At 47.3% G+C, this 26,107-nt stretch overlaps 1 protein-coding gene across 4 annotated transcripts in view; it reads left to right on the forward strand.

Annotated features, from left to right (window-relative positions):
* Positions 1 to 26,107, forward strand: part of DGCR2 (DiGeorge syndrome critical region gene 2) — a 69,721-nt gene that overhangs the window by 20,891 nt on the left and 22,723 nt on the right. For 2 of the 4 annotated variants that reach the window (XM_065889782.1, XM_065889781.1), the window contains exon 2: positions 12,128 to 12,250. The exons of the other annotated variants lie outside the window; for them this stretch is intronic. In XM_065889782.1, the coding sequence (XP_065745854.1) occupies positions 12,128 to 12,250 (123 nt within the window). The remainder of the gene's footprint in view (positions 1 to 12,127; positions 12,251 to 26,107) is intronic. 4 annotated transcript variants of the gene reach the window in all.

A 26,107-nucleotide genomic window follows, 5' to 3' on the forward strand; every position in this document is an offset into this window, starting at 1 on the left:
TTATAGATACAGAGAAGAAGCACGTGGTTGCAGAGGGGAGGGGTGGGGGAAGGAAAGAAATAGGTGAGGGAGATTAAGAGGTACAAACTTACAGTTGCAATGTAATTGGTTCACAGGTATGAAATATACAACATAGGGAATATGGTCAATAATATTATAATAACTTTGCATGGTGACAGATGGTAGCTGGAGTTGTGATCATTTGAAGTGTATAGAAATATAGAATCACTATGTTATATAATGGAAACTAACATAGCGTTGTAGGTCAGTCATACTTCAAAAAATAAACTCAGAGAAAAGAGATCAGATTTGTGGTTACCAGAGGCGGGGGTTGGGGGAGGAGGGGGAATTGGATGAAGGCAGCCGAAAGGTAAAAACTTCCAGTTGTAAGATAAATAAGTGCTCAGGATGTAATGTACAACATGATAAATAGAATTAAGACTGCTGTGTGTTATATAGGAAAGTCATTAAGAGAATAAACCATAACAGTTCTCATCACAAGGAAAAAAATGTCTCTGCTTCTTTAATTTTGTATCTATATGAGATGATTGATATTCACTAAACTTAACTGTGATAATCATTTCACGATGTCTGTAAGTCAGATCATTATGGTGCACTCCTTAAACTTATACAGTGCTGTTTGTCATTATATCTCAATAAAACCGGAAGAAAAAAATAAAAGTAAAAAATGTGTGGCATGAGTGTTGGATGAAGCTGCTAGTGGATGTTCCGTCAGAGGCGGATGCTGTTACTCCAGTTCTGCCCACCCCTTTGCCCTGGTCTCCCTCCCAAGTATACCCCTCCCTCCCTCCCCTGCACCCAGCCCTCGTAAAGTGTAGACTTGTTGCTGGTTGCTGTTCGTTCCTTGAGGTGCTGTTGGTTCAGTAGAAATGCGTGGTGATCCTGCCTCTCCTCTCTGGTCCCGTCCTTCTCCTGGGGTCTCCCCTCCTCTTCTAGGCTCACTCACTTGCAGCTAGGCCTTCTTTCCCGAGCATCCACTGAGGAGACTCATAGGGAAGGGCAGGCAGAGCAGACCAGCCAGTGTCTTGGTTGGGCCGTGTCCAAGGAGAGAAGGTTGCAGGTGATGGTCACTTCACCTCCTGGATGTAGAACGTGCTTGTTATTTATGAGAAATCAACACTGAACTTCGGCCTTGTCACTTTATGCTGGGGGGGGCAATGTCCAGCCTTGTGACTCCTCAGCTGATGGGCGGGAGTGGCTGCCGCTCCCCTGGGGCAGGCAGGTGCCGGGAAGCAGGGGGCGTCTTCTCTCCCTCAGGTAGGCTGAGTGAGGGGGAGCCTGGCCCTGGCTCAGTGAAGGGTTTGAAGGTCACAGTGACTGGGGAGCCCCTGGTGGTAGGGAGGCACATCAAAGCATCAGTGGACGTATTTTGAAACCACCACAGGAGCCTTTTCATGTTCACAGTGCTTTGGTGCACCCCTGACTCTGTGGGTCCTGTTGGCAGACAGGCAGCCCTGGTACCCTGGGGTTTTGTGGGGCTGACCTCTACGGAGGCGCTGCATTTCATGAGTCCTCTGACTTCTGTCTTAACAGAGAGAATATGGGTCAGAATCAGAAAATTTGGACCCAACCCTCTGAAGGACAATGGGTTAGTCACACCCCACATCAGAGTGCAGAGCATCCTGGCGGGGCGGCTGTGATTCCTGCCCGGATTCCGCTTAGCTGTGCTGGCTTCGAGGCTGGGGATCTGGGTCCTATCCTGCTGTGCCAGCCCGACAGGGGACAGGTCAGGTGGGTCAGCCCTTCTGCTGAGGGAGCCAGGTGGCCGAGGCTGGGATAGCATAAGCAGCGGGGTGTCTGGCCTGCCTTTAAACCCCACTGGTAACACTTCAGTCTATAGTTTGCCCTGAGTCACACGCCTCCGGCTCGCTCTAGAACTCTGGGCCCTTGGGCTTGAGGGTCACAGGCAGCTGGTCTCTGAGCGCCTTGCGGCTTGAAGATCAGATGCCGGTGTCCCTCCTGCTGTGACCCTGGCGTCTGCCTGAGCCTAGGGATGCCCAGGCCTCCTGTCCATGGGGCCTTGACGGGGCACCGCACCGTTCAGAGCCCTGGGCCTGACCCCTTTCCCCGGGCAGGTCCCTCCAAGAGCATGTTCCTCCTCAGAGGGCCCCGGAGTCATTCCAGGGGATGGAGGACACACATGAAGCTGCGCAGCCGGCCACCTCCTTGGGGCCTCGTGTCCACCACCCACAGGAGGGGATGGAGCCAAGCAAGGTGGAGTAGGGGTCTTGGCTGACAAGGGGCTTCACTGCAGTCCGGGAGCTGAGGCCTGTGGTTTGTCTCGGGACAGGTCCCTGGGGCCTCTTTCAAAGCTCATCTCCCTGTATATCATGCCAGGAACCTGCTGGAGCCGTGAAGTGATAGCGACTGGGAACCACTGGGAACGGGCCAGGGGTGCTATAGGGGGAGCCATGGGAATAGCTGAGTCAGGGTTCGCAAGAACATGGGAGGAGGGGGTGCCGGAGGAAGGCTAGAGGTGGCCCTTTGCCTCCTGAAAGGGCAAGTGGCACTTGGAACCCGTCGGGAAGGTGGGAGTTGCTGATGTAATCACAGCTGGTTCTAGAACGGCTTCCCAGGCCCTGCTGCCATGGGTGTTCTGGGGCTACTCCTCTGTGGCTCCTCACAGCGTGACCGTGAAGCCACTTGATCCCTTTGGTTCATGTGTCCCGCTGGGCCCAGCCACACAGGGCTCCCTCCAGGGCACATGCCCCACCTTCCCTGAGCGTGGCAGCCCAGGGCCTTCCCTGTTGTCACTGGGAGTTCAGGCCCCTTATTCTCAGCCTCTGATCTCGGGACTCAGGTGAGCCCTCTGCAGGGGGCCCGCCTTGCAGGGTGACCCGCGGATCTGCATCTGACTTCTCTGCGTTGTCAGCACTTGTTAGCAGGGACCGGCGGCCCTCATGCCCAGGCGCCATGCCTTCTAGCCCTGCGCAGCGCTGCCCAGCACCCACTGGGCCCCACCCTGAGCTCTTTCTGGGGAAGCATGTGCGAACCATGTTGGGGAGGCCGGGTAGCCTAGGGCTAGGCCTACGGATCGCCGTGGTGGCTGGGGAGAGGGGCCCCAACCCGCTCCTGCACTTATGGGCTGAGTTTTGATTTCCCAAGTGATGGGCTTCTGCTGTATGCCATCTTCCTCCCTTTCTCTTTTTTAGTAAGTTTATGTATTTGTTTTTGGCTGCGTTGGGTCTTCGTGGCTGTGCACAGGCTTTTTCTAGTTGCGGCAAGCGGGGGCTACTCTTCATTGTGGTGTGCGGGCTTCTCATTGCGGTGGCTTCTCTTGTTGCGGAGCACGGGCTCTAGACGCTTGGGCTTCAGTAGTTGTGGCACTTGGGTTCTAGAGCACAAGCTCAGTAGTTGTAGTGCAAAGGCTTAGTCCGCGGCATGTGGGATCTTCCAGGACCAGAGCTCGAACCCGTGTCCCCTGAATTGGCAGATGGATTCTTTTTTTTTTTTTTTTTTGCGGTACGCGGGCCTCTCACTGTTGTGGCCTCTCCCATTGCGGAGCACAGGCTCCGGACGCACAGGCTCAGCGGCCATGGCTCATGGGCCCAGCCACTCCATGGCATGTGGGATCTTCCCGGACCGGGGCACGAACCCATGTCCCCTGCATCGGCAGGCAGACTCTCAACCACTGCGCCACCAGGGAAGCCCGGCAGGTGGATTCTTAACCACTGGTGCCACCAGGGAAGTCCCCTTCTATTTCTTTTTTTTTTTTTTTTTTTGGCCGCGCCATATGGCATGTGAGATCTTAGTTCCCTGACCAGAGATTGAACCCGGTCCCGGGCAGTGAAAGCACAGAGTCCTAACTACTGGTGTGCCATGTAAGTCCCTTCCTCTATTTCTTTGTGGGTAAATGGTGAGAGGAAATCAGTTCCAGATAATTTAGGCCATGTACTAAATTTCACACAGAAACCTGAGACAGCTCACTTTACATAATTTAAAATGAGGCCGAGACTTGCTGACTAAGAAGAAATTGAATCTAGAGAAAGCATCTGTACTGCAGAGACATGACATTTCTACGGGGCACGAGTCCTCTAGGCCCCAGACATTGCGTGGTTAAAGCAGTAGCTCTGGGCTTCTCTGGTGGCGCAGTGGTTGAGAATCCGCCTGCCAATGCGAAGGACACAGATTCGGGCCCTGGTCCGGGAAGATCCCACATGCTGCAGAGCAACTAAGCCCGTGAGCCACAACTACTGAGCCCACACTCTAGAGCCTGTGAGCCGCAACTACTGAGCCCATGCTTCTAGAGCCCATGCTTCACAAGAGAAGCCACCGGAGTGAGAAGCCAGTGCACACAACGAAGGGTAGTCCCCACTCGCCGCAGCTAGAGGAAAAGCCCGTGCATAGCAATGGAGACCCAGTGCAGCCAAAGATTTAAATAAATAAATAATTAATTAAAAAAAAAAAGTAGCTCTCACCGTGTGGCTGGGGTTTCTAGGATTCCAAGAGGTCAGATGATTTTCATGACAGCACCAAGGGGTCGTCTGCCTCCCTCTCCCTCTCTCACAGGTGTGGAGTGCTATTTCCGGAGGCTACCTGATGTGATGGCCAGTGGGATATGTGCTTGGGATTCTCTCTCTTTTCATTCATTCATTTATTTATTTATTCTGTCTCTCCTTTCTTCTTCTTTTTCTTTTGCGGTACGCGGGCCTCTCACTGTTGTGGCCTCTCCCATTGTGGAGCACAGGCTCTGGACGTGCAGGCTCAGCGGCCATGGCTCACAGGCCCAGCCGCTCTGCGGCATGTGGGATCTTCCCGGACCAGGGCACGAACCCGCATCCCCTCCATCGGCAGGCAGACTCTCAACCACTGCGCCACCAGGGAAGCCCTCTCCTTTCTTTTAAAGGGTTTTTAAAAATTGTGGTAAAATTCACATGACATCAGGTTTACCACTTTAACCATCTTAAGTGTACAGGTCAGTGTGAGTACATTGGCAGTAGTGTGCAGCCGTCACTGCCATTCATCTCCAGAACTTTTTCATCTTCCCAAACTGAAACTCTGTCCCCATCAGACAAAAGCTCCCATCCCCAACCCCCAGCCCCTGGCAACCTCTTCCACTTTATGTCTCTGTGGATTTGACTGCTCCAGGGACTTCATGTACGTGTACTTGCCCTCCTGTGTCTGGCTTGTTTCACTGAGTATAATGTTCTCAAGGTTCATCCACATTTTAGCATGTGTCAGAATTTGCTTCCTTTTTATGACCCAGTAATATTCCATTGTATGGACAGGCCACAGCTTGTTTATCCATCATCTGTTGCTGGACACCTGGGTTGTTCCTCCTCTTGGCTCTGGTGAGTCATGCTGCTGTGAGCATCAGAGGATAGGTGTCTGTGAGTCCTGGCATTCAGTTCTCTTGGACACATACCTAGGAGTGGGATTGCTAGCTCCTATAGTAACTCTGTGTTTAAGCTTTTTTTTTTCTTATATTGGAGTATAGGTGATTTACAATGTAGTGTTAGTTTCAGGTGTACAGCAAAGTGATTCAGTTATACATACATCCATTCTTTTTAGATTCTTTTCACATATAGGTTATTACAGAGTATTGAATAGAGTTCCTTGTGCTATACAGGAGGTCCTGGTAGTGTGTATATGTTAATCCAGCCTCTTAATTTATCCCTCCCCTTGACCTTTCCCCTTTGGTAACCATAAGTTTGTTTTCTAAGTCTGTGAGTCTGTTTCTGTTTTCTAAATAAGTTCATTTGTATCATTTTTAGATTCCACATGTAAGTGGTATCGTATGGTATTTGTTTTTATTTGTCTGACTTCACTTAGTGTGATAATCTCTAGATCCATCCATGTTGCTGCAAAGGGCATTATTTCATTCTTTTTTATGGCTGAGTAATATTCCATTGTATATATGTACCACATCTTTATCCATTCATCTGTTGATGGACATTTAGGTTGCTTCCATGTCCTGGCTATTGTAAGTAGTGCTGCAGTGAACGTTGGGGTGTATGTATCATTTCAAAGTATGGTTTCCTCCAGATATATGCCCAGGATTGGGATTGCCGGATCATATGGTAGCTCTATTTTTAGTTTTTGAGGAACCTCCGTACTGTTCTCCATAGTGACTGCACCAGTTTACCTCCCACCAATAGTGTGGGAGGGGTCCTTTTTCTCTACACCCTCTCCAGCGTTTATTATGTGTTTAAACCTTTTGAGTAAATGCTTGGGAAGCTTGTGTTTACACAGTTTCTCAGCTTTAATTTCAATACAGTAAATATTGATAGATGTATCCCATATAAACAAAAGATGTTTGGTGTTCTCAGAATTTTTAAGAGTATAAAAAGGTTTTGAAATGAAAAGATTTGAGAACTAGTGTGAAAGAAGTTCGTATTTTGGTGTTGTGGCCTTGCATGTACATGGTGAGGGCATGGATTATTTCAAAAAGCATCAACAATCTATTGGCTAGAGTAGCCAGCCAGGAGATAGTCATCACAAGAGGGGGCTGGGACAGGACCTTGGTGAACCCAGTAGTGAAAAGACAGGGAGACGATTTTTGAGCAGCTTTGTATGTGGCAGAAATTGTGCTGGATGCTTTACAAGGGGACCCGAGAGGATACTGAGGAAGAAAGGAAAGGGAATGTTGATTTACAGCTGGAGTAATACCAGTGAGACCCATCGGACACAGTAAACAGCTGACTGTGTGTTGTTCCCCGCCCAGCATGCAAGGCAGGCTGTGTCATGTCTTGACTCTCCCTGCTCCATTGACCACACTAGCACTATCACCTGGAGGGTTGCCCAGCACAAAGTGGTGCTTGGCAAATATTTTTTGAATGAGCAATTCACATGTGTTAACCAGTGATTCACAGGTTGGATTGCTTTCTGAACAGCCCCTGCACTGTGCAGGTGAGTCAGGAAGGGAAAGAACCTTCCCGGGGATATCAGAACTGATGACACTTCGTTAGCGACTTAAAGAACAGAGTAGTTCAGTTCGGCAGACATTCAGTGGGCACGTCCGTGTGTTAGGTGCTGGGTATGGGTAGATTTATTTCGACACTTAACTCTAGAACAGGGTTTGGCAAACTGCAGCCTGCAGCTGGCTGCTCGTTTTGGTCTTCTTTTGTCTTACACGTTGCTGCATCTCAGTGGTTCACTCCTTTTTACTGCTGAATAGTATTCCATGGTATGGCTCCACTGCAGTTTGTTTATCCATTCAGTTGTTTGGGGCATTTGGGTTGTGTCCAGCTTTTGGCTATTGCAAATAATATTACTCTGAATATGTCTCTGTATGGTCATATACTTCTCTTGGATAAATCCCTAGGAGTGGAATGACTGTGTCATATAGTAGGTATATATTCAGCCTTTTAGAAACTGTCAAACTGTTTTCCACAGCAGTTGTACCATTTTTACATTCCCACTAGCACTGTAGGAGAGTTCTAGTTAACTCACATATTGTCAGCTCTTGGTATCGTCATTTTTCATTTTAGCCATTCTAATATGTAATGGTATCTCATTAGGACTTTAATTTACATTTCCTTAATGAGTAATGATGTTGAGCATCTTTTTATGTGTTTTTGCCATCTGTATCTTCTTTGGTTAATTGTGCATTCTTTTTTTTTTTTGCGGTACGCGGGCCTCTCACTGCCGCGGCCTCTCCCGTTGCGGAGCACAGGCTCCGGACGTGCAGGCTCAGCGGCCATGGCTCACGGGCCCAGCCACTCCGCGGCATGTGGGATCTTCCCAGACCGCGGCACGAACCCATGTCCCCTGCATGGGCAGGCGGACTCGCAACCACCGCGCCACCGGGGAAGCCCAATTGTGCATTCTTTTTTTTTTTTTTATTTTTGGCCATGCCTCAAGGCTTGTGGGATCTTAGGTCTCCAACTAGGGATTGAACCTGGGGCCCTGGCAGCCTGGCAGTGAGAGCACCAAGTCCTAACTACTGGACTGCCAGGGAATTCCCTAGTTAATTGTCCATTAAAATCTTTTGCCTATTTTAAGAATTGGGTGGGTTGTTTTCTTTTTATTGAAATATGAGAGTTCTTTATATATTCTGGATACAAATCCTTTATCAGATGTGTGATTTACAGTTCTTCTCTCCCAGTATGGGACTTTTCTTTTTATTCTTTTAACAATGTCTTTTGAAAAGGAAAGTTCTCTTTTTTTTTTTTCTCTGTACGCGGGCCTCTCGCAGTTCTGGCCTCTCCGTTGTGGAGCACAGCCTCCAGACGCGCAGGCTCAGCGGCCATGGCTCACGAGCCTAGCCACTCCGCGGCATGTGGGATCTTCTTGGACTGGGGCACGAACCTGTGTCCCCTGCATCGGCAGGCGGACTCTCAGCCACTGCGCCACCAGAGAAGCCATGTTCTGATTTCTTAAAGTGGCAGCTGAGGTCATTGATTTGAGACCTTTCTTCTTTTCTGATATAGGAATTTTAAGCATTTTTAAAAACTTATTTATTTGTTTGTTTGTTTACAGCTGTGTTGGGTCTTTGTTGCTGGATGCAGGCTTTCTCTAGTTGCCGCGAGCAGGGGCTACTCTTCATTGCAGTGCATGGACTTCTCATTGCAGTGGCTTCTCGTTGTGGAGCATGGGCTCTAGGCGCTCGGGCTTCAGTAGTTGTGGTGCACGGGCTTAGTTGCTCCTCGGCTTGTGGGATGTTCCCAGACCAGGGCTCGAACCCGTGTCCCCTGCATTGGCAGGTGGATTCTTAACCACTGCGCCACCAGGGAAATCCCCTGATATAGAAATTTAATGCAATACATTTGCCTCTGTGAACTGCTTTAGTTGCATTTCACAAATTTTCATTAAATTAAAATGCTTTCTAATCTCCCTTTTTATTTCCTCTTTGACTCGTAGGCTCTTTAGAAGAATGTCAGTTTTCTATATAGTCGGGGGATTTCCCAGACATCTTTCTGCTGTTGATTTTTAATTTAATTCCATTGTGATCAAACAACACACTTAAATTTGAACCTTTATGAATGTATTGAGATTTGTTTTATGGCTCATATATTTATCTATTATGGTCAGTGTTTTGTACGCATGTGAAAAGAATGTGTATTCGGCTGTAGTTGGGCAAATGTCGGTTGGGTCCAGCTGGTTGATAGTGTTGTTCAGGTTGTCTGTATCCTTGCTGATTTTCTGTCTGCTTGTTCTATCAGTTATTGAGAGAAGGGATTGAAGTTGATTGTGAATTTGTCTATTAGCAGTTACAGCAGTTTTTCCTTCATTTGAAGCTCTGCTATATATGCAGAGACATTTAAGGTTATTATGTCCTTTATCACTATTAAATACCTTCTTCGTTTATCGTAACATTATTTGCCCTGAAGTCTCCTTTGTGTGGTATTAATACAGCCACCCCTGGGACTTCCCTGGTGGTGCAGTGGTTAAGAATCTGCCTGCCAATGCAGGGGACACGGGTTTGAGCCCTGGTCTGGGAAGATCCCACATGCCGCGGAGCAGCTAAGCCCGTGCACCACAACTACTGAGCCTGCGCTCTAGAGCCCGCAAGCCACGACTACTGAGCCCGCATGCCACAACTACTGAAGCCCATGCACCTGGAGCCCGTGCCCCGCAACAAGAGAAGCCACCACAATGAGAAGCATGCCCACCACAACGAAGAGTAGTCCCCGCTCACCGCAACTAGAGAAAGCCCCCACGCAGCAACAAAGACCCAACACAGCCAAAAAATAAATCAAAAAAAAAATATATATATATATACAGCCACCTCTGCTTTCTTTTTTTTTTTTTTTGTGGTACGCGGGCCTCTTACTGCTGTGGCCTCTCCCATTGTGGAGCACAGGCTCCGGACGCGCAGGCTCAGCGGCCACGGCTCACGGGCCCAGCCGTTCCACGGCATGTGGGATCCTCCTGGACCGGGGCACGAACCCGTGTCCCCTGCATCAGCAGGCGGACTCCCAACCGTTGCACCACCAGGGAAGCCCTCTCTTTTCATCCATGTTAGCATGCCATATCTTTTTCCATTGTTTCATATTCACCTATTTGTGTCCTTATATAAAGTGGGTTTCTTTTAGACACATGTAGTTTCATCGTGCTTTTTTTACCTATGTAACAAATTCTGCCTTTTAATTAGGGTGTTTCGATCACCCCATATGTTAATTGGTCAGGCAAATTTAATTACAGTCTGCCATTTTGTCGTTTGTTTTCTATTTGTGCCAACTGTTGTTTCCTTTTCCCTTTGTTTATTCTTCCTTTGAGTTGAGTATGTTTTGTTCCTTTTGTCTTCCTCGTTGGCTTATTTGCTGTAGCTCTTGTGTTAGTTTAGTGATACTCAACTTTAACTTATCACATTCATGGGACAGACCACTTTACCTGTAGTGTTAGAGCCTTTAAACGGTATGCTTCAGTTTCTCCCTTCCCGGCTTTTGTGCTGCTGTTGTCACAATTTTACTTCCACTCAGGTTATAAACCCCACAAGGGAGTACGTGTGCATTTGCTTTAAGTGCCTCCAGGTTGGCAGTCTTTTCTTTTTTCCTCTCAGAACTGAGAAGTGTTGTTCCACCATCTTCCAGCTTGTGTTGTTTCTAGTGAGAAATCTGCTGTCATCTTTACTTTGTTTTTCTGTGCATCATGTCTTTTTTATCTGCTTTTAAGACTTTTCTCTTTTTGCTGGTTTTAGGCAATTTGATTATGATGTGCCCTGGAGTATTTTTCTCTCTATTTCTTGTGTCTGCGGTTCATCGAGCTACTTGGATCTGTGGGTTTATAGTTTTCATCAAATTAGGGAATTTTTCTGCCATTGCTTCTTCAAATATTTTTCTTTTCCCCTCCGTGTACATGTGTTCGGGTGGCTTGAAGTGGTCCCAGAGCCACAATTCAATTTTTTCTAGCCTTCTTTTCTTTCTGTTTAGAGTTTCTGTTGTTTATGCAGTGTGTTTGTATTTCTCACAGTAGGTTTCTTTCTTTGTGTCTTCCATATCCCTACTTAACATGTTTAATCTTTCCTCTAACTTCTTCAACATTTACAATACAGTTATAATAATTCTTAATGTTTTTATCTTTTCTGTCATTTCTGCCATTTCTGGATTGATTTTTTTCCTCCTCATTTTGGTCATAATTTCCTGTTTGCATGTCTGGTAATTTTTTTTATTGGATGGCAGACTATGAATTTTTTTTTTTTTTTTGCGGTATACAGGCCTCTCACTGTTGTGGCCTCTCCTGTTGCAGAGCACAGGCTCGGGACGCACAGGCTTAGCGGCAGTGGCTCACGGGCCTTGCCGCTCCGCGGCATGTGGGATCTTCCTGGACCGGGGCACGAACCCATGTCCCCTGCATCGGCAGGTGGACTCTCAACCACTGCGCCACCAGGGAAGCCCAGACTATGAATTTTGACTTTCTGAGTTGTGCATATTTCTGCATATACCTATAAATATTCTTGAGCTTTGTTTTAGGGTGTGACTTGGAAACAGTTTGGTCATTTCAGCTCTTCGTTTTAATCTTGGTTAGTCAGGACTAGGGCAGCATTCAGCCTAGAGTTAATTTTTCCCCACTAACCAGGCAAGACTCTTCTGCATCTTGACCCAGTGCCCCATGAATTAGAAGTTGTTTCCAGTGTGGATCCAGAGAACAGGTGCTTTTGTGGCCCTGATGAGCTTTAGTTATTGTTATTGTTCCCTCTTACCCCAAGGATGGTCTCTCCCCGGCCGTGCCTGCTGATAGCACACCTGAGAGCCAGGGCAGGTGGGTGGCAGGAGCTGGCTGAACCTGGCCTCAGTCAGGCCCTTCGGTACTGAGTTACTTGGTGTTTTGTCTGTCCCCTATTACAGTTGCTTCCAGAAACCACTTCCTTAAAGCACAGGTCTTGTAATGTCGCTTACTGGCTAAATCACCTTTGTTCCATACAACATGCGACCTTAAGTTCAAAATACCTTCCCCTCGTTCCCCATGGTCTCCGTTCGTGGCAGGCTCCCCTGTTCCTCCCTTCCTGCGCCATCCTATGCACCTTGTGAAGCCTCGGGAGCCCCATGCCCCCACGTCATCCAGGCAGTGGCCTGAGGCCCTGGGTGGGGGTGGCCTCTCCCCCTGCATTCACCTAGCGTGCTGGCACCTCTTTCTGGTCAGTGTCTGTGTCGCCCCTGCCCCGTGTGCTCAGAGGTGCAGGTGGCACCGCATCCTCAACGGCCTCTTGCCTTTGGTCCCACAGAGCTGCGGTGCAACCCAGGCCAGTTTGCCTGTCGCAGCGGCGCCATCCAGTGCATCCCCCTCCCCTGGCAGTGTGACGGCTTGGTGACCTGTGAGGATGAGAGTGATGAAGCCAACTGTCCAGGTGAGTGTCAGGCCGGGGGACGCGTGTGGTGGCCGCCCTCCCCTCCTCCCTCTCTCTTTCTGTGTCTCTTTAAAAAATGCATGCCCAGTGCTGCAGGTCCCAGTGCGGCCGGTTGCAGGGCCAGGGCCATGGGGGGGCATGAGGGGACCCAAGAGGCCACATTTGGGGGCACCGCTGCCCACAGTGAGCCCCTGTGTGGCAGCCCTGGTGACCGGCCGTGGCCCTCTTGTCATCCTGCCCACTTGGGCCCTGGAGACAGGGGTGGATGCCACACGAAATCTGAGTTGCAGCTCCTTTGCTCAGTTCTGCCCCCGTCCCCTCGATGAGGGTTGCCCCCAAGAGCAGTGTGTTCATGGCAGCCCTGGCTCTCAGCTTGGTCCAGGGTGTGTGCGTGTGCCTGTGACACACACACATAACACACTCATCCGCTGAAGACCTGGGTGTCGGCTCGAGGTGTTGGACAGTATCTGCCTGTGAAGGTGACTGTTGAGAGGCAACCCCTCCCGGTCGTCCTGGATCCTGTTCTGGCTTGGCTATCTCTTGCATGTCTCTGGTTGAGGTGTCTCTTTTTGGTGACATTGGGGATAGTGACGGCCAGGCTGGGAGCCTCCAGGGCAGGCCGTGTCTGGGAGCCCACCCAGTCATTGAATATCTTTGTGGGTGCGGGGTGCAGGCAGGGTCTCAACTGTGACCTCCCTGATGTGGTGAAGTTTAAGTAAATCCATGGAAAGTCCTAGCCGTGCTAGGTCTGGCTGCTTTTGAACTTGGACTGCAGGACTTCTTGAGTGACCACAAGAAATTATTTCATTGTCCTGCTAAAAGCCTGCTAAAATTATAACAAAAGAGAACAAAAGAGTACAAAATATGTAAAACCACAGGGACCAAGAAAATGGGAAAAGATGACACAGTAGATCAGTAATTTCAGCAGTATTTTGGGGAGGTAGAAAGCAGATGGTGTGCCTGATGCAGTCTGGGCCTTCAGGACAGTCCCTGCCTTTCAGGGGCTGGAGCTGTCTTGCCCAGACCCCATGCCAGAGGCTTTTGGTGTTGTTTAGCCCCTGAGATGCATTCCTGTGGCATTTGGAAGGTGGAAGGTAGGGGGCCCCTTCTTCCCCTGGCCACAGTGTGGGTGTGTGGGCTCAGACAGTGGGAGCGTGGCAGGGCTGCAGAGTGGTGGTGGTCCTGGCAGCATTTTCTGCTCAGCGGTGGGTGGCAGACTGGCCTGCTCGCTCTCAGCTGCAGCACAGAGGGGGCATTGACGGTTAGAGGTGGCCCATTTTCTTTGTGCACCCCCAGCCTTGTCAGTTGTTTGAAAGCACAAATTCCCTTTGTGTTGGAAATACCTATGTGGTCCCTGCTCTCTTGAGTGAACCATGTCTGATACAAACGGGAATGTAAAAGTTTTACTGGAGAAGAATTCACAGCTTTATTGAGACATTAAAGAAGACTTGCATAAGAAGAGACAGGGTGTTCTTAGCAAGGAAGGTTCAGTGTGGTAAAGCTGCCTGTTCTTCTTATATTGATCTGTGGATTCAGTGTTCTGGGAAATATGACAAGTCAGTTCTAAAACCCGTGGAAGGATAAAGTCCTAATATCATTTGTCCACTTTGAAGAAGAGAAAGAAGCACACACCAGCCTTGCCAGTACTGAGGCTTCCTTCACAGTTGGCTCAGGGATTGGCTGGTGAGACAGAAGAGCTGCCAGAAATGGACCAGAGAAACTTGATTTGAGACAGAAGTGGATTACCCGTCACTAGACAAAGGATGGAGTCCGAAAGGAATGCCATCAGATCCCTGATGAACAGTGTTGGTTTCAGATTAATTGAAGAAAAACTCCTCGAAGACCGTAGAGGAGAATACCTTTATGACCTTGGTAGGGAAGTTTTTTTTAAGTCACAAAAAAATGTTAACTCTTAAATAGAAACGACCAATCTTACCAGATTAAAATTAAGGTCTCCCCTTTATCAAAAAGCCCCAATAAAGAATGTGAACAGACAAGTACAGAGTGGGAAGCCTATAAAGGATTATAATCCAGCGTGTGTAGAGGACTCCTGCGGATGGACAAAAGACGGTCAGGCATGTCAACGAATAAGAAAAACGAACAAGAATGGTGGCTCAACACATAAAGAGATGTCCTACCTCATTAGTATTCAGAGGTGACAGTGAGCTCCCACTTCGCAGATACTTAGATTGGCGAAACTGAGGACGTCTGACAAACCCGGGTGCTGGAGGTCTTTGGGCTGCTGGTGAGAGGGGTGCACTGACACACCCACTTTGGAAAACAGGCATTAACCTACAAAACTGAACGTCCTCATATTCTGTGATCCAGGATTGCCATTTGGGGGAAGCTCTGGAGAAATTTTTGCAGTGCTGTTCATACTAATGTACAGCTTGGAAACAACCCAAATGTGTGTTCACATAGCGGAGTATTTGACCCAGCGACAGCAGGTGCCTGTTAGGTTCCTGTAGCAACACGGAAACTTTTTCTTTTTTTTGCGGTATGTGGGCCTCTCACTGTTGTGGCCTCTCCCGTTGCGGGGCACAGGCTCCGGACGCGCAGGCTCAACGGCCATGGCTCACGGGCCCAGCCGCTCCGCGGCATGTGGGATCTTCCCGGACCAGGGCACAAACCTGTGTCCCCTGCATTGGCAGGCGGACTCTCAACCACTGCGCCACCAGGGAAGCCCAACATGGAAACTCTTAAAGCAGGATGTCGGTGACAGGGCAAGTTGCCCCAAAGTACACACAGTACAGTAAAGACAAGCATAACTGAGCACCATCTCATTTTCAGATACATCTGCGTGTGGTAAACCAAGAGGAAGAAAGGCTGAACAGCCCAGATACACAAAACCCGGGCTTCCGGTTCCTCGCTGGTGGGAAGACGGAGGGGTCAGCCTGGGAGAAGCAGACGTCGGGGTGCAGCCCTGTAGCAGATGACCGACTTAGCGGGGGCTGGGGGTTCATGACGTACTTTATTACTAGGCTTTACATCTTACATAAGTGCTGCATGTACTCTTTGGAATGTTTCAGATATTAGACAGCCTTGTTTGTTTTTTAAGAGAAGCCAATGGAAGGAAAGTGAAAACTGATGTGGCAGAGAAAATGCAGCCACGGGCCTGCTTGGGGGAGAGAACACCAGGAAATGAGCCAGTTTGCCCAGCAGGCCCTAAATGCCCAGGCTGGTGGGCATCTGGCTGGGGGTGGCTGGGCTTCCTCACTTCCTCACTTTCTCCACGGGGCTAGATGACTCTTCCATGGCAGACATGAAGCTTATTTTCCACACTTTGGCCGTCCAGTATGGTAGCCATGAGTCACGTGTGGCTTCTGAGTGCCTGAAATGTGGCCGTTTCCACTAAGATGCACCACAACTGTAAAGTATACACTGAATATCAAAGAGTTAGTACAAAAAAGTAAAACACCTCATTAATACTTTTTAACATTTATTACATGTTGAAATTACAGTACTTTGAATATATTGGGTTAAATACAATTATTAAAATTAATTTCATCTCTTTTGAAATGTGGCTTGCATTATATTTCTTGTTAGATAGCACTTGGACTTACAGTCTGCAGAATAGGAGGCACCAGGCTCAGCAGAGGGGAGCCATGGAGGTGGTAAACAGAGGAATTAAGAGAAATTCTCTATGGGGACAGATGAGACCCTTGACCATATCTTCTGCCCTGCTCCCCAAATGGTTTGTTTCCTCAGGCAGGGGGTTGCCGGAGTCTTTTCTGGAGAAATTGGTGCATCATGGATGAGGTAGAAGCGGTATCAACAAGCTGGAGGGTTCTCACCTTGAATTCACCTGAACCCTACCAGCACCTGGCCCACGAGTACCCACAGAGCCTCTGGCAAGCTGGACCACCTTCCTCTTAAACATGAAAGACACCCAGTGCTCTCTAGACTCTGGAAGAAAACAGCCACGGGATGCTCCCTGGACTCTGGATAGAGCATCCTAGACCAAAAGGACCAGCACAGAGTGGCTGAGGTAGCTAACTCTGCTGTGTGTAAAACAGCAGTTAGATGTGGGGGCTCAGAACCAAGCTGACTGGGCTGGTTCCCCGCCTCCGCCTCCTCCGGCTGTAGTCCTGTGGGCAGGATGCTTTTTGAACGTTATTGTCCTCACCTGTGAGACGGGGGATAATAGTGCCTACCTTAGGGTTGCTAGAGGATTGATGTACACAAGGTGTGCTTAGAGCAGAACACAGCACTCAGCAATCACTCACTATATGTTAGCTCTTATTTTATTAATTCAGGGAGTAAAAGAAAACTTTAGCAATATATTCTTGTTTTTTTTGTGGCTGCGCTGCATGGCATAGCAATATATTCTGATGTCAGCAAAATGGCTGTTTCAGAAACTTCAGACGCCCATTCTGCCATGCATACATTCAAAAAGCAACTAGAAGATGGCTAAAATAACTTCATGGAAGCTCTGGAAAACGGTCAAAGTCTATAGCAACCATGGGAACACCCAATCAGGAAAAAGCCACATTCAAGTGGTAGGAAATATCATGGCATTTTTACTCACCCTTGGCCCACTTCCTCCCCCAGTGGCACAGCACAGTCTAAAAGAAGCAACAACCCAATTCCAAATTCCTTGCCTCCAACCAGAGGGAGCAGAGTGACCTTATTTGCAACATTCTGACCTGTCTGGGGGCTGCCTGAGGGACTGATGTCTGTTTTTTCTGACTTGGAACTCACATAGGGAAAAATTACATAGTTTGGATCTCAGCCAGCAAAAAACTGCAGAAAGTGTCAAGCAATGCTCACAAAAACTGGGTACAGACCTGCAGGTGCCTGGGGTAAGGGACTGTGGGTGGAGGAATACAATAGTACGTCCAAGACCCTGAGAAGCAGGTGACTGGCTCTGGGAAATTAAGACATTTTAAAGCAGGCATATATACTTAAGAATCAAAAGAAGTTCACACACAGGACCAGACACAATGAAAGTGTAGAAAAGACCTAAGAAGACGTTAAGCCTTCACCCTGAGCTGTTCTCAAGGCTTAGAATAAACCCTGCTAATTAATGAAGGTCTTCCCCAATACAGAGCCAGTCTGCAAAGATTGGGAGAGGATTTATTCAAACACCTAATTTTCAACAACAACAAAATAACAGACATACAAAGAAGCAGGAGAACACAGCCTATTTGAAGGAAGAAAATTATGTGGCAGATACGATCCCTCAAGAAACAGTGGGCCTCAGACATACTAAACAAAGGCTTTAAAGCTACCATCTTAAGTGTGCTCAAAGAGGTGAAGGAAAATATGGACAAAAAACTAAACTGAATTGAAAACTTCACTAGAAGCAGGCTCCAACAAGCAGAAGAAAGACTAGGTGAGCTTGCAAACTGAACATTTGAAATTACTGAGTGTTTGGAACAGAAAGAACAAAGAAAGGTGAACAGAGCCTTGGGGACTTACAGGATCACCCAACAACAACCAACAGAATGCACATCTTTTTACTCAAATGTACATTTAACATTCTCTAGGCTAGACCATATGTTAGGCCACAAAATAAGTCTGAACAAATTTAAAAGATTGAAATCATATAAATCACAGTGGAATGAAACCATAATAGGTATCAACAGTAGAAGGAAAACTGGAACATTCACAAATACATGAAAATTCAACAGTATACTCTTAAACAGTCATGAGTCAAGAAGAAATCACACAGGAAATTAGAAAATATCTTGAGGGGCTTCCCTGGTGGCGCAGTGGTTGAGAGTCCGCCTGCCGATGCAGGGGACACGGGTTCGTGCCCCGGTCCGGGAGGATCCCACATGCCGCGGAGCGGCTGGGCCCGTGAGCCATGGCCGCTGAGCCTGCGCGTCCGGAGCCTGTGCTCCGCAACGGGAGAGGCCACAGCGGTGAGAGGCCCGCGTACCGCAAAAAAAAAAAAAAAAAAAAAAAAAAAAAAGAAAATATCTTGAGATAAATGAAAATGAAAAGAACAAACCATAGACTTCCCTGGTGGCACAGTGGTTAAGAATCTGCCTGCCAATAAATAAATAAACAAATAAATTTATTTAAAAGAAAACAACAAACCAAAACTTAGGGGCTGCAGCAAAAACAGTACTAAGAAGGAAATATGTAGCTGTAAATACTTACATTAAGAGAGAGAGATAGGGCTTCCCTGGTGGCGCAGTGGTTGAGAGTCCACCTGCGGATGCAGGGCACACAGGTTCGTGCCCCAGTCTGGGAGGATCCCACATGCCGCGGAGCGGCTGGGCCCGTGAGCCATGGCCGCTGAGCCTGCGCGTCCGGAGCCTGTGCTCTGCAATGGGAGAGGCCGCAGCAGTGAGAGGCCCGCGTACCACAAAAAAAAAAAAAAAAAAAAAAAAAAAAAAGAGAGAGAGATAGAGAGTGTCAGCTGGAGGGAGGGAGGAAGGGTCTCAAATCAACAATCTAACTTTATACCTTAAGGAAGTAGAAAAAGAAGAACAAACTAAACTCAGTGCTAGCAGAAGGAAGAAAATAATAAAGATCAGAACAGAGGTAAACAGAATAGAAAAACAATGGAGAAAATCAACAAAACCAAAGGTCAACAAAATTGACAAACCTTTAGCTAGATTGACTAAAGAGAAAAGACTCAACTTCTTCGTAGAAACACCGAATGGCTAATGATGCCACTGCTGTGGAAGGGCCCAGAGGCCGTGGGGGCCCTGAAATGGGGAGAAAAATAAAGTGAGTGAAGCCGGGAAAGAAAAAAGAGAGTAAAGACTCAAATAACTAAAATAAGAAATGAAAGTTGAGGGGACTTCCCTGGTGGTCCAGTGGTAAAGAATCTGCCTTCCAATGGGGATGCGGGTTCGATCCCTGGTTGGGGAACTAAGATCCCACATGCCGCAGGGCAACTAGGCCCACGGGCCACAACTACTGAGCTTGCGCGCCTCAACAAGAGAGCCCACCTGCCGCAAATTGCAGAGCCCACACACTCTGGAGCCCGCGTGCCACAGCTAGAGAGAGAAAACCCGCATGCCACAACTGGAGAGAAGCCTGCGTGGCAATGAAAGATCCCATATGCCTCAACAAAGATCCCACGTGCCGCAGCTAAGACCTGACGCAGCCAAAAAAAAAAAAAACAAATGAAAGTTGGGACATTACTATCAATTTTACAGAAACAAAAAGGATTATAAGAGAGTACTGTGGGGGACTTCCCTGGTGGTCCAGTGGTTAAGACTTCGTCTTCCGGGCTTCCCTGGTGGCTCAGTGGTTGAGAGTCCGCCTGCTGATGCAGGGGACATGGGTTCGTGCCCCGGTCCGGGAAGATCCCACATGCTGCGGAACGGCTGGGCCCGTGAGCCATGGCCGCTGAGCCTGCGCGTCCAGAACCTGTGCTCCGCAACGGGAGAGGCCACAACAGTGAGAGGCCCGCGTACCGGAAAAAAAAAAAAAAAAAAAAAAAAAAGACTTCGTCTTCCAATACAGGGGGTGTGGGTTCGACCCCTGGTGGGGGAGCTGGGATCCCACATGCCTCGTGGCCAAAAAAACCAAAACAGAAGCAATATTGTAACAAATTCAGTAAAGATTTTTTTTTAAAAATGGTCCACATCAAAAAAAAAATCTTTAAAGAAAAAAAAAAAGTACTGTGGAGAATTATATGCCAACAAATTAGAAACATAAATGACATGGACAAATTCGTAGAAACACATAACCTCCCAAAAGAAAACTGCAAACTAATATGCCATGAACATTGATGCAAAAATCCTGAACACGATACCAGCGAACAGAATTTAACAGTACATTAATAGGCTTACACACCATGATCAAATGGATTTATTCTTGGAATGCAAGGGTGGTTCAAAAAACTAAAATGTGTAATATACCACACTAGTAGAATGTAGGAAAAAACACATGATCTTCTTGATGCAGGAAGAGCATTTGGCCAAATTAAACATTCTTTCATGGTGAAACACTCAACAAGCTAGGAATAGAAGGAAACTACCTAAACATAATAAAGGAGGAGCTTAGTGGAGGAAGAGGGGCTGGGAGTCTGCCATTCCCTCCTTAAATAAAGAACCATGACTTTCAGCTGAACTGGTATCCCCCATACCAGAGACCCCCTGTTTTACTTTTTTAGTAAATCCCCCGTGTTCTGCTAGGGTGAAGGAGGGGCAGGTTTCCTGAGCACACCATGCAGGGGTTGGGAGCTGGGTGTGTGGACTGCCTTCTCCCTGATTTTTTAAAAAATTAATTAATTTATTTTTGGCTGCATTGGGTCTTCATTGCTGTGCATGGGCTTTCTCTAGTTGTGGTGAGCGGCAGCTACTCTTTGTTGCGGTGCGCAGGCTTCTCATTGTCATGGCTTCTCTTGTTGTGGAGCATGAGCTCTAGGTACGCGGGCTTCAGTAGTTGTGGCACACGGGGTCTAGAGTGCAAGCTCAGTAGTTGTGGCACATGCGCTTAGTTGCTTTGCGGTATGTGGGATCTTCCCAGACCAGGGATCGAACCTGTGTCCCCTGCTTGGCAGGCGGACTCTCAACCACTGCGCCACCAGGGAAGTCCCTGCCTTCTCCCTGATTTAATACGAGAAATTTCATGTCTCCAGAAAAGGCTTGAGAGTAGTGCAGTGAATAGTGCAGTGAACGCTCCTGTAGCCCTTACTTGGATTCATCAACCATTAGCATTTTGCTACAGTTGCTTTCTCTATGTACATTTTTTTCTGAACCCTTTGAGACTGTATTACAGATATGATATTTACCCCTAAATATTCAGCATCTTCTGAGAATGAGATCAATCCACTCTGTAACCACAGTACAATTTTCACATGCAAGAAACTTACTATAACACTATTATCTTATATATAGTCCATATTGAAATTCTTTTCAATGGTCACAAAAGTGTCACTTACAGGTTTTTTAAACTTTTAAGTCCAGGATTTAGTCAAAGGTTACATGTTGTATTTTCTTGCCATCTTGCTCTGTCCTTTAGTCAAGAGGTGTCCCCAGCCTTTTTATTTATTTATTTATCATTTATTTATGTTTTATAAATTTATTCATTTATTTTTAGCTGCGTTGGGTCTTCATTGCTGCGTGCAGGCTTTCTCTAGTTGAGGTGAGCGGGGGCTACTCTTCTGTTGCGGTGCGTGGGCTTCTCACTGGGGTGGCTTCTTGTTGCGGAGCACGGGCTCTAGGCGCGCAGGCTTCAGTAGTTGCAGCATGTGGGCAGTTGTGGCTTGCGGGCTCTAGAGCACAGGCTCAGTAGTTGTGGCGCATGGACTTAGTTGCTCCATGGCATGTGGGATCTTCCCAGACCAGGGCTCGAACCCTTGTCCCCTGCATTGGCAGGAAGACTCAACCACTGCGCCACCAGGGAAGCCCCAGAAAACGTTTTTTTTAAATCATGAGTTCGTATTTGCTGTACCTCCGATTCTAATCTAGACTTCCTCCTCTCCTCCCCCATCTCATATTTGTACCTCCCTTTCCCATAAGAACAAACCCTGGTTCCCAGCACCATCTGTATATGTACTCATTTGGCCAATTCTAAAGTACACATAAAAGAGTTTTGGAAATACTGCTCTTGTACCACAGCCAAGAACAAACCTCCTAACTAAATTCTAGGATTTCTTCTCAGTTCTTTATGATGTTAGACTGTGTTGCACTGAGGGGGTACAGTCATTGTCTAGTCAGAAGCCACCGGATTCATTCCTGTTTTTCTTCTGTGTGATGTGTTAACGTCTGAATGTTTGCATTCAGTTTTAGGACTTTGCCTCCTCATCTTCATTTATTTTTTAATTGAGATATAAATCATGTACCATAAAATTCATCCCTTTAAAGTGTACAATTTCATGGGCTTTAGTGTATCCACAAGATTAACTGATTTTTTTTTTAGAATATGTAAAACATTAGCAAGATTCAAAACTTGTAACTGTATAAAAACATACACTTAGAAGTTCTATTTCCCTTTACCTGTTTCCACCATATCCAATAGGCCACTAGCTTGATTGGTTTCTGGCCTATCTTTTCTGAGTTTTGGGCATTTTTTTGATTACAAAAATAAGCAAATATGTGTATATTTTACTACTTGTTTCTTTTTCTTTACCCTTTCTTACATAAAAAATGTGTCTTACTGTGTGTACTTTTTGCCCTGATTTTTTTTCTTTTTTAATTCAGTAGAATATCCTTAAAATAACTCTGTATTAATTCATAACGTTTTTTTAAAAAAAATTCTTTCTTACTGTTATATTGCTCTCCATCTTAGGAATGTACCGTATTTTATTTAGCCAGTCTCCTATGTGTGGGCCTTTAGGTTGTCCTCATTAGTTTGCTATTAAAAATAATGTCACAGTAAGTAACCTTGTGCATATGCGGGGTTATGGGGGGGGCTTTTTTGTTTTGGAGGGGGTTTTGGAGATGTATCATCAGTGTAAATTCTTAAATGTCGGATTGCTGGGTCTAAGGGTCAATGTATATAGTTTGCAAATTCTTTACTTTGCCCAGCTGCTGGCCTAGGATTTAGCTTTCTAGGCTCAAATAAATTTGGAGTGATTTACTTCTAAAATAAGACAATTTTGAGACTGACAAATGCTAAACTGGATGGTATACTGGGACAGCGGGCATAACCAGGCATCTTAGGACATGTGGTCACCTTCTCTACGTTATCACTTGTCCTTGTGTTTTCCAGTTGTTGTTTTTTTTAAATAAATTTATTTATTTATTTTTGGCTGTGTTGGGTCTTCATTGCTGCACGCAGGCTTCCTCTAGTTGCGGGGAACAGGGTCTACTCTTCAATGTGGTGTGCGGGCTTCTCATTGCGGTGGCTTCTCTTGTTGTGGAGCACGGGCTCTAGAGTGCAGGCTCGGTAGTTGTGGCACACAGGCTTTTAGTTGCTCCGCGGCATGTGGGATCTTCTCGGACCAGGGCTCGAACCCGTATCCCCTGCATTGGCAGGTGGATTCTTAACGACTGCGCCACCAGGGAAGTCCTGTTTTCCAGTTTTTAGAACTTTGTCATTCTCTTAACTGTTCTGTTTGTCCTAGTGACTGCCTTTTTAAAAATCCTGTTACTGGACTTCCCTGGCAGTCCAGTGCTTAAGACTCAGTGCTTCCACTGCAGGGGCATGGGTTTTATCCCTGGTTGGGGAAGTTCTACATGCCGCACAGGGGAGCCAAAAATAATAATAATAAAATAAAATCCCATTACTGTTGTTTTAATGGGTTTCAGAGAACAAGTTGTGTTTGTTCAATCTGATATCTTTAACGAGAAGCTTCAAAAATGTTATTAATCTGGGATTTTTATACCCAGAGAAGTCAATGATATATGAGGATAAAATAAAGAAATTGTAGATATGAATAGACTCATAAATGTGGCTATACCCTTTCTTAGAAAGATGTGATCTTGTAAAAGGAGAGGGTTAAGCAAGAAAGAAGATGACCTGGGGTCCAGGAAACAGGGTCCCAGTGCAGGAGGGTAGCAAAGTGGACCCGAGGATCACAGCCAAGCCCCAGCCCAGAGAGCGGCCCATTCAGCCTGGAGCTGGAAGGTAGGCAGGGATTCCAGGAAACAAAGTGGAGCCGGGTGGCTCTGACACAGTGTTCTGAGTGTTTAAAATTTTTACTGTTAGCCTTTGTTATCTGCTGTAGTAAATGAAAAAATCAGTGGTTTATATACAGAAAGCTAAGAAAAATTTAAAACTGATGCAAATATTAACTCCAGGAAAAAAGAAAGTTGTTAGAGGATTGAAATAACCTTAGTATGCTATTTGGTTCACAAGTGAAGAATACTTACATTATTACATTATTCTACTGACTTTAGTTTTGAAATTGATGCTACTCTGTTGGGAAGGTAAGAGTGTATGTGAGCTAATAATAAGCCTGTACCTGCCTGACCTTAAGTCAGTGGGTAACACTTACAATTGAGACCACTAGAAATAGCAAGGTAAACCTATTATTCGGAAATATAGACATAACAGAAGAAATAAGTAAAAATAAGTAATTCTTTTTAAACTACCAGAAGAAGTAAGAAAAAATAATTTAAAAACTATCTGAAGAATTTTCTGTGGGAAATGGGATTAGGAGCAGGGGGCTGGGGGAGGGGAGGCAGGATTTCTATTTCATCCTGTGATGTACATACCTAAGAATTGAGAAGACCTTGAGGGAGGAGCCCCACTCAGGTCAGTCTGCTTCTGCCACAGCACTCCTGGCATCTGAGAGCCGTGGCCGCAGGTGGAGTGTGCCTGGGACTGGTGGCTTCAGCTCCTGTCCCAGGCAGTAGCAGAAGGTAAAATGTCCCTTCTGTGAACTTGTGCCCTGAGACATTCATGGACCTATAGGAGCCGCAGGAGGGAGGCAGATTTGGAACTTGAAACTTATAGGGCTGTGTTTTTGCAGTTAATCTCTGTGTACCGCATATACTGTTCACATGGGTATAAAACGGGAAGACAGAGTGCTCATGTTGGCATGTCCCTGATGGAACAGAGACAGAGATGGTGGTCCCTGGGGCTCCCCCAAACCATCAACCTTTAGCCCAGTGAGATCCCCCTGAGCGACATCACTGGCCCCAGCTGTGGGGAAAGAGAATCAGTTTAAAGAACGTGTTCAGCGTAACGGAAATGCTATTAGTAACTGTATTTCCTGGCTCTCTGGTTTTAGAAATCCTGCGTTGGTTAGCAAGTATTGGTTAACTTAGAGACATTTGATTTTTGACCATGATTCTAAACCTGTTTGGTGTGAAATAGGACAGTGACATGTGTCCCGACAGCTCAGAGCACTGAAGAGGCTCCAGTCTGTCCTGCCCTCTCCCTCATTCGGAGACGTTACAGGCTCATCTGGACAAGTTTTAAGTTTCTGGAAACACAAATTAGAATCACTCACATTTTGTCCTTTATTTGCACATCATCTTCTTTTCCGGCCACTTGCTGTTGGGAGCAGCAAGCAGGACACTGCCTGCCCTGACTACTGACTCAGATTCCCCGTTGGACTCGAGGCCTCCAGCTCTTGTTGCCCTGATCTCCAAGGGCACACGAGGGTCCTGAGGCGGGACACTTCTGCTCTGAAGCAGGTCTGTCACGGCCTTGCCTGCCTCCCCATCTCAGACATTCCCTCTTCCTCAGATTTTCAGTAGCGTTTCAGCCGGGTCTCCTCCTTGGGCTCCCATTCTGAAGTCCGGGGACAGACATCTGAAGAGAGAGGAGCACTCCTTCGGAGACGTCAGGGCTGGACTCAGGTTGGGTTCCAGGCTTGGACTCATCCCCGTCCCCACCAGAGGGAGTGAGAGTGAGACCTCCCACTAAGGGGTCAGGGCCACCTGCTGCCGGGTGCCTGGGACAGTGCCTAGAGCTGCTCTGGAGCATCTGCACCCTGAAACCCGCACTCTGGGGCTGGCCGCACACCCTCCAGTTGGCCGCCGCGCTGTCTGTGGGGCTCAGAGAAAACTCCTTATTGTCAGAGGTGGTCCTAAGAGTGCTGTAAGACTGCTGATCCAGTGAACTCTGCCTTTCCCAGCCACCCTCACCTCTTGCTTCTGGCCCCCAGGACACTCAGGGGGCCTGTGTCTGTTGGTGGGTTTTGGTGGCAGCATGTAATGGACGCTGAATAATGAGTGATGAGGGGATGGATGTGGGCGTTTGGATATGAAGGAAAATGGAGTAGAGAGGAAGGCTCAGAATTGCTGCCTGAACCACAGAGAAGCCTGCTCATCACAGAGCAGCGTCCTCCACCGCCACCAGGCTTTCTGGTTACTTTACTGTGCTGTTTCACCTGCCCCCCCACCCCCTCCCCGGGCTGCAGATGGCTTCACTGCGGGCCGCATCCTGGCCACCTGGTGTTCGGTGCCCCCGGCAGAACCGGTCCTTTTCTTTCTCTCCCCTCTGCCCTAGATTCCTCGTCCCTCTGTGAGCAGTTTGACCGGTTATATACCA

This window comes from Phocoena phocoena, chromosome 13 (genome assembly GCF_963924675.1).
Source record: "Phocoena phocoena chromosome 13, mPhoPho1.1, whole genome shotgun sequence".
NCBI lineage: Eukaryota > Metazoa > Chordata > Mammalia > Artiodactyla > Phocoenidae > Phocoena > Phocoena phocoena.